General features: G+C 39.9%; 1 protein-coding gene across 8 annotated transcripts in view; it reads left to right on the top strand.

The window, feature by feature from the left end:
- Positions 1–12187, top strand: part of Dmd (dystrophin) — a 2257783-nt gene that overhangs the window by 1760728 nt on the left and 484868 nt on the right. For all 8 annotated transcript variants that reach the window (XM_085684598.2, XM_085684595.2, XM_087902601.1 and 5 more), the window contains one exon: positions 5866–6055. In XM_085684598.2, coding sequence (XP_085540724.2) covers positions 5866–6055 — 190 coding nt within the window. The remainder of the gene's footprint in view (positions 1–5865; positions 6056–12187) is intronic.

The raw sequence follows: 12187 nt of genomic DNA, 5'->3' as shown, positions 1-12187 counted from the left end.
AGTAGGCATGGTAGTTTATTTACATTTGAAATCCCAAAATTTGGGAGGAAATGCAGGAGGATTGGATTTCAGGGGCAGTCTCTGTTACATAGCGGATTTAATGCCAGCCTGGACTATGAGATCCTATGTCAGTGAGAAAAGAAAGAAGAAGAAGGGGTATGGGGGGTGGAGCTTCAGAAACAAAGCTCGTCGAGAAGCATGAGCAGGTGGAGCTCTTTGGAGTTCATGGCCAGCATGGTTTTCCTGAAGAGTTCCTGGTCAGCTAGGAATACACAGTAAGACCCTGTCTCAAAAAATGTTTGTTTATTTATTTTTTTAATGAGATCAAGAGTAAGAAGGGGAAAGTATTGTAAATTCATTAAAAATGGGGTTTTACACATTAAAATATTACTTATTAATTAGCATAATAATTCCGATAATATTTGCAGAAAATTTGAACTTCAGTTTAATATGTGTGTGTATGCACACACGCATGTGCACATACTCATGTATGTATAAAATGACAGACGGTGTATTTATTTCCTCATTGATAATCATATATATGTTAATGGCTATGCAGGGACACGTGTTCTGTGATTTGTCACCTTTTCTCAGAGTTGGGATTGGATAAGCATCTTCTTGGGCTTATCTAATTTTGCACTGTTTCATACATCCAGAATTTTGCCCCTTCAAACACTCTTTTTATTAGCTGATATTTCAGATACCCATTGTCTCTTTTGGAGATGACAATCTGCAAGATTAATAAAAACCCAGAGACAGATATTGAGGTTCAACCTGAAGAACAGAAAAACAAAACAGCTAGTCACTGGCTCTTACCTCTACCTCAGTTGTAAATGGAGATTTTGCCTCCAGGAATCCTCAGAATGAGACTGAGAGCTGTCTCCTCCCATTTTATATTCCTCTCTAGTGCTGAGATTAAAGGTGTGCACCACTATTGCCTGGTTGCTATGGCAAACTGGTGTGGCTACTAGGATTAAAGGTGTGTGTTATCATAGTCTGTAAGGCTGACCAGGGTGGCTGTTTTACTCTCTGATCTTCAAGCTAGCTTTATTTATTAAAATACAAAAAAAAAATCACTACAGCAATCTGTATGAGAAAGTGTTTAGTTCTCCACATCAATTCAGTGTTTGAGAAAGCAGATTCAAAGAAAGTACTTAATGTCTGGAATTTGACTGCGAAGTGTGCTCTGGCTTAGCACTTGTTCTGGAAGGAAAGTCAGCATAAGCAGCATAGGCAGAACTAGAAGCCAGGCTGCGTGAGTGTTACTGCTAACAATTGTCCGAACCCCACCCCACCCCAAATGAGGAACCAGAGTCTACCTCAGGATTGTCCAACAGAACAGATACCAAATGAATGCCAATACATGGTGTCAATCCAGAAATTCAGGAGGAAAAAAAAACAATTCCACAATCTTGACCCAAATTTGAAGCAAGCTTTAATTAAATACTGGCCAGGATGATGAACTCTGGACAGGTATACTCCTGGGTTACCAGGAAATATCCATGATTCAGTTTTTGTGGTGTGTTAAAAAGGCAAAGCCACAGTGTTGTTGGAGCATGCTTGATCGTTTCCTGGCTGCCCAGACTCCCAAAATAATCACACAAAAACTATATTATTTAAATCACTGCTTGGCCAATCACTGAAACATATTGCTATCTAGCTCTTACATCGAGAATTAACCCATTTCCACTATTTTATATTTTACTAAGAGGCTCTAAGCCTACCGGCAAGGTTCCAGGTGAAAGCTTGTGTCTTTCCCCTCTGGTGGCTCCATAGGGTCTCCTCACTCCGCCTATGTGCTCTCTCTCTCTCTCTCTCTCTCTCTCTCTCTCTCTCTCTCTCTCTCTCTCTCAGTCTAGCTATATTCTGTTAAGCCATTGGCCAAAAACAGCTTCTTTATTAACCAATAAAAGCAACACATATACAGATGAACTTCCCACACCACCAAAGGGCTACCATATTTTCAATCAGGTCCAATCAGGGCAAACATATCTCCTGACTTACATCCTGACTGTGCATCTTCTGCCTATGCAATCAAGGGCAGGGGTACATCCTGACAAATTTCCTGCCCATATACCTCCTGCCCATGTGTGGTCAAGCATATCTGATGCAGATGGCTCCAAGATACATAGGACAAGCAGGAAGTTATTCTTAATTGTTTTAGCTGCAAACAGAACACTTAATCTGCAAGGTATAGTTTTCCCCTTGTGGTCTCCCATTAACTTGCATAGTGTATTGCTCTTTTTCCTGTTTTGGTCTCGCAATGGCTTCTGCCTGCTTCGGGAATGAACAGAGCAACTTTGAAGAAGGAGGCTCTTTTAATTCTGTCCTAGTCTCAAATAATTCTGACATATGAGAACCTTCAGCCAGCAGTACTCCCAGAAACTTGGGCAAGAAGTCAAACAGTCTCAGTCAGAGATTGGAGCAACATACTCCAGCATCGCTCACACAGTACTTCTCAAAGTTTCGTCCCCAACAGAAGCACTTTTCAAACTTTCGCATGTGTTTGAGATGCCTGCAAGGCTTCCTCAAACACAGCTGCTTGGGCTCCACCCACTGAGTTTCTCTTTCAGTAGATCTAGCCTGAGGCCTGAGAATTTGCATTTCTAATAAGTTCTCAGATGTGGCTGCTGCGACTGTTGGTCCATGAACCATATTTTGAAACCGCTGTTGTATACCACCCTTATTTATGAACTTATTAAGAACAGGTCTTAGCAATGGAAAGTAAACTTTTACATGTCATGAATTCTTTAGCCCATCAGATTAAATTCTTACCCATTTTCATGCATTATAAACTTGCAATACTGATAATTAAGCTTTGTTATAGAGAAAGAACTTAATATAGTAGATGACAGTTTAAAAGCCTTTTTGCAATTTCTTATATGTACTCATTATTCCCTTTAAAATCCAGTGAAATTATCTTCAGGGTCCATAGGACTGTATATCCTAAATAGAGAAACTTTAATCCACATTTGCAGTCTCTTTTCCCTAGCCAATCTTTTATTTCTTTATGATTCTCATTATTTTTATATTTTTATTTATCACATAAGCCATCCAAAGGCATATGGTTGAGGAAAATGAAAAACTAGGGGACACATTTAGACCTAATGTGAATGCACAGATATGGAAATTAATTTGACTTTTTTCTAGGATAGATTTGACACAATTAAATCTTAGAATTCAATAAACTCTGTACATGTCTCGGACCTAGGAGTGAGTTTGTAGTCATTAAAACCTCCAGAGAAGCAGGAAACAACAGTTGAGTCTGTGATCCAACAGCTTCGGATAGGAGCTCATTCGAAGAGATTTTCTGCTCTTGCTTCTATTGAATTCTTTTTAAAGTATTTCCCGAATAAGGAAATATTCCACCTGATGTTGTCAATATGTCAGACCACAAGGGTATCCTTGAAGTAAACGGTGCCTTACTGTCCTGAAAATGTTCCTCAGCTTCCCTAAGGGCCTAATTTACAAAGCAGAAAACTGCTGGCAGGATTTGGCTGAGAATCGCCTTGTCTGGATAGAGCCCTTTCATCTGACTTCCTGCACGCTGCTTTGAAAGTTATTTACTAGTCACTTCTTATGGCCGCGGAAGGTGAATGGTGTGTCTCACTGAAGGGCAGAAGAGCTGAGACGGATAGAGTGCCCCTCCGCATGAAGATGACTCTTAGAGTGACATTCACACTCTCTAATCTCTGAAGCTTCATTCTGCCGTGGGAGACTTTCATTTTGTCCTTTCGTTGTGTCTGAAAGTGGAGAATGTTCCACACTAAGCCAACGTCTTAGCCAGGCACTGTCTTCTAGACTGGGACAGTTTATTTCTGTGATGAGTTTTTAGGGCTGGGGGTGGAATAACTCTTAGTGTAAACTGCAAGAAACTGTTTCTTTGGCAAGTCCGAATCAGTAGATTGTCAGCATTTGCTCAAGAGCTTCCCTCTGGATTAAAGCCCAATTTTCCTATTCAGAGTCCTCGAGCAGCGACAATGGCGCTGAAAACATTTTACCTACAAATGAGGGAAACTGGCAGTCCCAGTTAGCCCTGCAGCTCTTCCAGATTTCACTACCGTGCCCGACCAGAACCCCACGGTCCCTTTTCCTTGTAGAGTATTAACATTTATTTAGGAGGTGATAAATGGTTTAGCGCGGTGCTCACACTTTTCCAATAGCGGCACCCTCATAAACCTACTCTCTTCTCTAGCAGCTAGCACAGAGGGAAGATTTCCATCCAGTCTGCGCGGAGAGAGCACACTGGGAAAGACTGTGTGCTCAGCAGAACCTCAGCCATGACGAGCACACAGCTCTTCTGGGGACTTCACTGTATGGCCGCGGCAGGCGTTGTTCATTGCCTGCTTTGCACATCCCATGATAAAGTTGCTGCTAAAATAAATTGCAGTTTTGCATAATTATTGACAATCACATCTTAACAAGCAGTATGGATCATATTCAAGTGTTCATTTTTTTTAAATCCATTTTTAGCTTATGTTTAATCCCAGCAAGTGTTTGTGTAGTCGTAGGAGGCAAATAAGGCATTTAAATAGAGTACTAATTTCCTCATTGCAGACACAATTTACCTGAATCTTTTTAGATGGGGCTGTTAGAGTTTAAGGCAATTTCGCCTCCTGAGCTATTATTATTCAGATCTTTGCTCAGGGTGTTTGTATATCCACATTATATGCAGTATAGAAGTGTGTGTATATATATCATACATACATACATATATATAATTGGAAATTATGATTTAAAAAGTTCTCATAAGGGATTTTTGTTTCTTCCAGTTTTTAAAAACAACTTGGAAATTAGAAAATGAGGTGTAGGCAGAGGGACTAACATTTTTATGAACAATCGTAGTCATACTGTGTGAAGTTTGATGCTCATTATACCAGTGGAAGAATGCAGAGAGGAGTTAGTAACAAAGCCATATCACACAACTGGGAAAGGATATTGGGAACTGAATCGCTGTTTGTCTGATTTGTAAGCTTCAACTTTTTCAACTTGTTGTAGCATTTTTCTTTTGGATAATATCTTTGGTCTATGACCACCGGGTTGTGCAGTGTGAACCTAACAAAATACTTTGAATAAGCTAGTATGTGGCAAGATGACAGTTTGTACAACTCGTTCCGTGAAATACTTTCTTCTTAGTCTTTCTGTCCCTTTGCCGGCCAATCTGTCTCTTCACTTGCCCCTTCAGTATTCACCTCCCAACTCTCCATCTGTGGATTCTTTACTTGTTACTTTATTTAATCCTTGCTTCTTGACTCAGTTTGATATCAAAGATAGGCATGGCAAGGGAATTTAAGGTTTTGCATATGAAATTTAATGTCAAATTCTGTGGCATCTCAAAATAAGTTTTCCCATTGCCCAACACAAACTTAAAGTTGAAAGAAAGGTATTTTGGAGTGTTTATGAACAAAATTTGTAAGTCTCTGTCTCTCTCTTGATTTGTGCATCCATCCATCTATCTATCTATCTATCATCTATCTGTCTATCTATCATCTATCTATCTATTATTTATCTATCTATCTAGTATGTGTGTGGCCATTTCTATAGAAATCTTTATTATTCATTTTTTAGGGAGGGTCCAGGGATTAAACCTAGAAACCTAGGGCCTTGAATTTAGTAGGCAAACACTCTACCGTTGATCCACAGCCCCAGCACATTGCTGTTTATTTTTAATAGCTCCACTTGCATGCCTTACATCAAGAAGAAGTGTTCAGATGGAATTGAAATGAATATTAAACAAAGAGCATGGCATTTTGGTTGTGGGTTAACTGGAGAGCTTCAGCAGCATACCATTCTTGATCGTTTTACTGAGTTCCTTGCATATACCATCCTGATAGTGAATCCCATCTGCCTGCTTGTCCTTTACAGAGTGAGTGAGAGAGAGGCAGCTTTGGAAGAAACTCATAGGTTACTGCAACAGTTCCCCCTGGACCTGGAGAAGTTTCTTTCCTGGATTACAGAAGCTGAAACAACTGCCAATGTCCTCCAGGATGCTTCCCGGAAGGAGAAACTCCTAGAAGGCTCCAAGGGAGTCCGAGAGCTGATGAAACAGTGGCAAGTAAGTTGAGTGTTCCTGCGTTAGCCCTCTAGTCAATCCAACTGTACCATCCCAAGCATTTATACTTGATATTGACAAAGTGAGGACAAAAATAAAGTTTCTTATTCAGGCTGATATAGTTCAGGATTTGGACAGGAAGGAAAAAGGCAAGAGGCAGTAAGAAAAGTCATTTGTAATTCCATTCCAAATATCATCAGCTTCTAAAATTACAGATATTTTTGACCAGAAAAATATTCACCTAAAACACCAGGGGTCTTGTCAGACAGAAACTTTACTCAGACAGAGAAGTAAGTTAAGGGTAGGTTTATTAAATTAAAATGGCTGCCATTTTCACTGTTTACTTAATGTCTTACAGGGAAAGCATCTGTAGGAATTGTCTGTTTTATTTAGCGTTGCTAACTAAATCAGTTTCTCTTCGTTACTTTCAAATACATTCTGAAATGTTAATCTGACATTTTGCAGTTTTCTTCCCAACATGATCTGTGAAAATAAAAATGAGATTGCTAAATTTGTTATAGCTAGTGGATGCACAATTTTCAGACAATTGTTTTCCCTGACAGCAAAAATTATTAAATCTGTGTTCGTGAGCAGCAATAACAGAAGCCTAGAGTAATATTGTTTAAATGGAATCTTGGCAAGAATCATGTTCTGTAGTTTAAGGAGTTTTCAAAGGTTTATTCTTAATAACTGATGGAATTTTCCTGAACTATTATACAACATTATCATATATCTTTTCTTTTGTAACTTTTTTGTTCTATATGTGTATATAAATGAACACCACTAGTATTTAGAATATAGTTTGATATGATAAATTGAAAAAATTTTGGACTAAAGAATTTCTTTTCCTATTGTTCTCCACCTATGTTTTATTTTGATGGGACAGTTAGTTTGTTGCTCTGGTACAGACAGTAGTAAGAGTGATTTATTACATCTTGAATTTGCCATTCCTTTTTATCCTCCTTCTCTGGTCTCACATGCCATATCCACAGTGATGTTAGTTTTGTTTGATCCTTTTAAGATAATTTGTTTAGTATGATGTCTGACTTTATCTCTGCTGAGATCTCCTACAGTTTGGGACAGAGTGCAAAAGCTCCACAAATTCAGATTTTATTTTGTCTGAATCTTAAATGATCTCCTATATCATTTATATTTACATATCCAATACTCTTGCATACTATAATCTGGAAAAACTATAAAGTTCTGTATAATTGAATTGAAATTTGGCTATACGTGTTATTAAGTATGAATAAGGAAAAAGCAAATTTGTGTTTTGATTTTTCATCTTTCTTTAAAAACAATTGGAAATTACTCTGATTAACATGTCTTAGCTTTCTTGTATTTCTTAAAATGCATGTGTGTGTTCTTCTTAAATCTGTGTGTATGCTTTTTATCACCTTTGGAACCAAGCTGAAGTATGTTTCTCATATAAACTCCAAAGATGAACCTTTCTGCATTTTTAGGCTAGGACACTGACTACATAAAATATTCAAAACAACAGAGTCAGAAAATAAAAATGTTCAAATAAGGAGGAATTTCTTTACATTCTTAATGTAAAGTAGTGATTTTTCGTTGTCGTTTTTGTTGTTGTTTTGGTTAACTGCTGTTGTTCCTAATTAGTGTCTTTACTTGGTAACCAGTTCATTATTTGAGGCAGGGGCAAGTACACAGTTATGTGGAGGTCTGAGAAGGACCTTGGGGCCAGGCCTGTGTCTGTCCATCTTACCTGAGGCAGGATCCCTTTGCTGCTTCTGACCCTAGCTGGTAAGAGCTTCTGGAGACTATTCTGTGTCTGTCCCTGCCCTCACTCCACCCCTGCATTTCCAGGAAGCATTTTGGAGGTACATAAAGCTTTTACATGGGGTATAAGGCTCTGAACTCAGGATGTGAAGCTTGCAAGCAAGTGCTTTTACTCTATACTATGGTTGATTTTCAATTAGTAATTCTCCAGCCTCAGACTCTCTGAATGTTAGAATTATAAGTGTATGTTGTCAGGCCTATATTGAACTGTATTAATTATTAAAAGAAGAAAAGAAGGAAGGAACCCAAATGTTTAATCAAAGTAACAGCTCACCCAACAGGTCTTGGGTCTCCTATCTACTCCAAATCCAAGCAAGATTTATTTTCTACAAAGGCTACTGTATAGAGAAAAAGATGAAGCCTTTAAACAAAGTTGTTTTTTTTTTTATTTTTTTCCGCAATTGCCAACCGTTCTCTGTAGAGAGACTATGAATCTTATTATTCCTTACAATACTGACTATTGACTTTGGTTGTTAGATATTTCAATATCTATTTGTCACAACAATAATCATAACTTATGGGATCTATGAGCACTGGATGTAATATAAACCATGTGCTTCCTTAATAAAATTAGTGAATAAATTTCACCATGAAACACAATAAAATTTTCCAATGTATTAGTAAAAAGTGCTCTTTACTTTCATGACTGAAATCAAAGAGTAATATTATGCTTGTCAATACACATGATGAAGACATTTTGCTCATAGTTACTTGTGATAGTCTAGCAGGAACATTGAAGCCATCAAACTTTTATATAACATCATTTAGATCCTGAGCATTGATAGTTTGAGAATGTATATATTGCAAATTTATTTCAAAATGTAAGAACTAAATTTATAATTGAATCAGATTCTTTTTCTATCCAAATTTTTCCCCTTTGGCCTAACAGAGTTGATAAAAATGCCCATGATTCCAACTTCCGACAAAAAAATAATGCTGGATAAAATAAATATTGAATGACCATGTATCTTTGCAAATATTCGACAAGTTTTGTAACTTCTACGTGATTCTTTAAGTAACCTGCAATATCATTGTTTTACCAGCCTGTAAAGAAGGTGCCTTGCTATAGGCATATTGTTGGTGTTATTCTTTTTAAAGATCTATGGAGGGAAGGCTGGTCCCATGAGGGCAAGGGTCCCACGAGGGGCTGCTTGCGGGTCGCCAGAGGCCTCTGCAGGTCAGCAGATGGGAGACCAAGGTGAATGAGAGACAGACAGATACACTATGCAGAGAGAGAATTTGAGTATAAAGTTTATTTAGTGGGTTATAAAAGGGAAAGGGAAGAGAAAGGGGAGAAGGTGGCGGTGAGGCGGGGGAGAGGTGGAGAAAGGCAGCAGCCACCTCTTCAGAAAAGGGACAGGCAGAAAGAGAGCAGGCAGGCAGAAAATTGCTTGCCTATGCAGCATTGGTGGGGGGAGTGAGTGGTACTTGTCTCTTAAGGGGACAGGGTATCCAGTTGACAGGCCAAGCCAACCGATCATAACAGTTGGGAGATAGCCTAAGAAAGTAAGGAATATGTGTAATATTTCCAATTCCTTCATCTGTGAGCTGAGTTTATCCTCTCTGGCTCTCTCTCTCTCTCTCTCTCTCTCTCTCTCTCTCTCTCTGTGTGTGTGTGTGTGTGTGTGTGTGTGTGTGTGTGTGTGTGTTTGTGTGTGTGTGTGTGTGTGTGTGTGTATCAGCATTAGTTATTGTTATGGTTTAAGTAAAAATGCTTCAGGTCCCCAAGTCGCAACAGTAGGTAGAGGGCCATGAGACCATGCAGCAGGTCCCAGAGAAGCAGAAGGCAGTGGGCAATAGGTCTGAGAGCAGCCAGACCCAGGCAGGGACAGTGTGTAACATGAGGGCTGGCTTGTTGGGGTTTCTGTCCCTCCCAGTACCCCAACAGCCGGCAAGCAACAAAGAAATTCACACACAAGACTCCATAAGGTTATAAACTGATTGGCTCATTAGGTCAGGCTTCTTGTTAACTCTTATAACTTATATTATCCCATTATTCTCATCTATGTTAGCCATAATGGCTCTGTACCTTTCTCTGCTGGGCAAGTTACATGCTGCCTCTTCGGTGGTCTGTACAGGAAAGGCTGAGAGAGAGCTTCTGCTTCCAGAATACTCCCAGTCTCTTTGCTCCACCCTACTTCCTGTCTGGCTTTCCCGCCTATACTGCCTGCCTGGCCAATCAGCGTTTTATTAAAATATGATTGACAGAATACAGATAATTCTCCCGCACCATTTCCCTCTCTCTCTTTTTTTTTAAACAAAGGAAAATACCCATAATCCATTTGTTGGGAATGTGGGCGTAGTATTTCAGGCTACTTCCTGCTGGTTGGGGGCGCTGATAGTCTTAAGGGGACCTAAAGAAAATTTAGAGTTATAATCAAGTCATGACTGGAGTATCCTGTGAGTCTCGATCATCTCAGGCAGCAGTCTTGGATCAGTTCTGGATGTAGACCTCTGTCATCTGGGCCATCTGTTCCTATCGGAGATTTTTCAGGTGGCCTCCCTTGGTCAAAGGTGATTATTCTTAACTCTGAATAAATCCAGAGTCTCTCGTTTTCTGTGGAAACAAAAGCAAAATCTCTTCTCCAAAGTAACATACCTTTTGACTTCAGTTTTGAAGCCAAGGTATTTTCAAAATTCCTATCTTGGGTTAGTTCAGCAGCATTTATAAACAAAAGTCTTTTAGCAGTTGTTGCTCCTTCCTCAGCAATCAAACAATTTAAAGAGAGCATAATAGCATACAGTATGAAGATTCTCTGTGCATTTTCCATCTTTATGTGGCTTTATTTTAACCTCTATTTCTTTTATTTTTACTTTTACTTTTTGAGACAGGATCTTTGTATATCTTTGTCCTGGAATAACACTGTAGACCAGGCTGTCTTTGAACTCACAGAGATCCTCCTGTCTCTGCCTCCCCAGTGCTGGGATTAAAGGTGTGTGCTACCACACCTTGAACTCACAGAGATCTGTCTCTGCCTCCCAGGCATTGGGATTAAAGGCGTGTACTACCACACCTTGAGGTCACAGAGGCCAATCTACCTCTACCCCTTGAAGTCACAGAGGTCAATATGCCTCTGCCTCTCAGGCATTGGGATTAAAGGTGTGTACCACCACACCCAACTACTCTCTTTCTTTCCTTTTAACTTTAAGAACTTTAACTTTTAGCCTGCATATACACACTATAAACCATTTTGAGGTTTTCTTCCTCTTTGAATCTCTCTTTACTGTATATTTTTCTTTTTCTGACCACATGAGCCATTAATTTACTAAGCAATATGGAGAGCCGTGGCTTTGACGGCTAGATCCAGCTCATTCCGTAGCTTTTCAGCCTCAAGGCTGAGGTACCAGCCAGAGCTGTGTTCACTGCCACAACTCTATGGCGTTTCAAGGTCCTTGCCAGCAAGCAAGCTGCAGCATTCTACTCACAGACCACACTCAGTCGGACTGCCTGCCTGAAAGAGTCAGAGTTTGCTCTGGCAGGACAGCCCAGAAAGTCAGCATTTTAAAACAGCGCAGCTTTTTTCCTGCTACGGCTGAAAACCGAAAAGCATACGTTCAGCTTTTGATAAACACCATTTAAGTGTTTCGTGGCAGGACCTCTTAATGAGCTGCAAGGTTTTGCAGCTAAAGCTGAGTCAGGAAGCCTCTCTTATATGAGAGCCTTGCTTGCCTCTAGCAAGCAAAGTAGACCTGAGAAATTGCTGCTACCAACAAAACATGCTTTACTCTATTCTATCCCAAGCTTTCTCAAGCTTTCTGTGGATTCAGTTATCCACGTCTGGGCGCCATATGTAACATGAGGGCTGGCTTGTTGGGGTTTCTGTCCCTCCCAGTACCCCAACAGCCGGCAAGCAACAAAGAAATTCACACACAAGACTCCATAAGGTTATAAACTGATTGGCTCATTAGGTCAGGCTTCTTGTTAACTCTTATAACTTATATTATCCCATTATTCTCATCTATGTTAGCCATAATGGCTCTGTACCTTTCTCTGCTGGGCAAGTTACATGCTGCCTCTTCGGTGGTCTGTACAGGAAAGGCTGAGAGAGAGCTTCTGCTTCCAGAATACTCCCAGTCTCTTTGCTCCACCCTACTTCCTGTCTGGCTTTCCCGCCTATACTGCCTGCCTGGCCAATCAGCGTTTTATTAAAATATGATTGACAGAATACAGATAATTCTCCTGCACCAACAGTGCAATTAACCAAGTGGCTGCAGTGGGCCACAAGGGGCAACAAGTCACATGAGGAGAGACAGACAGATGGGCACCCTTCGAGACCAACATTGTAGGTCTCCAAAAGTGGCTGATCCCAGACAGGGAGTCACACAGTGGGTGAG

The sequence above is a fragment of the Myodes glareolus genome, chromosome X (assembly GCF_982192425.1).
Source record: "Myodes glareolus chromosome X, mMyoGla1.1, whole genome shotgun sequence".
In the NCBI taxonomy this organism is placed as follows: Eukaryota; Metazoa; Chordata; class Mammalia; order Rodentia; family Cricetidae; genus Myodes; species Myodes glareolus.
The sequence above is the reverse complement of the archived record's forward strand: the minus strand, read 5'-3'. Positions and strand labels throughout refer to the sequence as shown.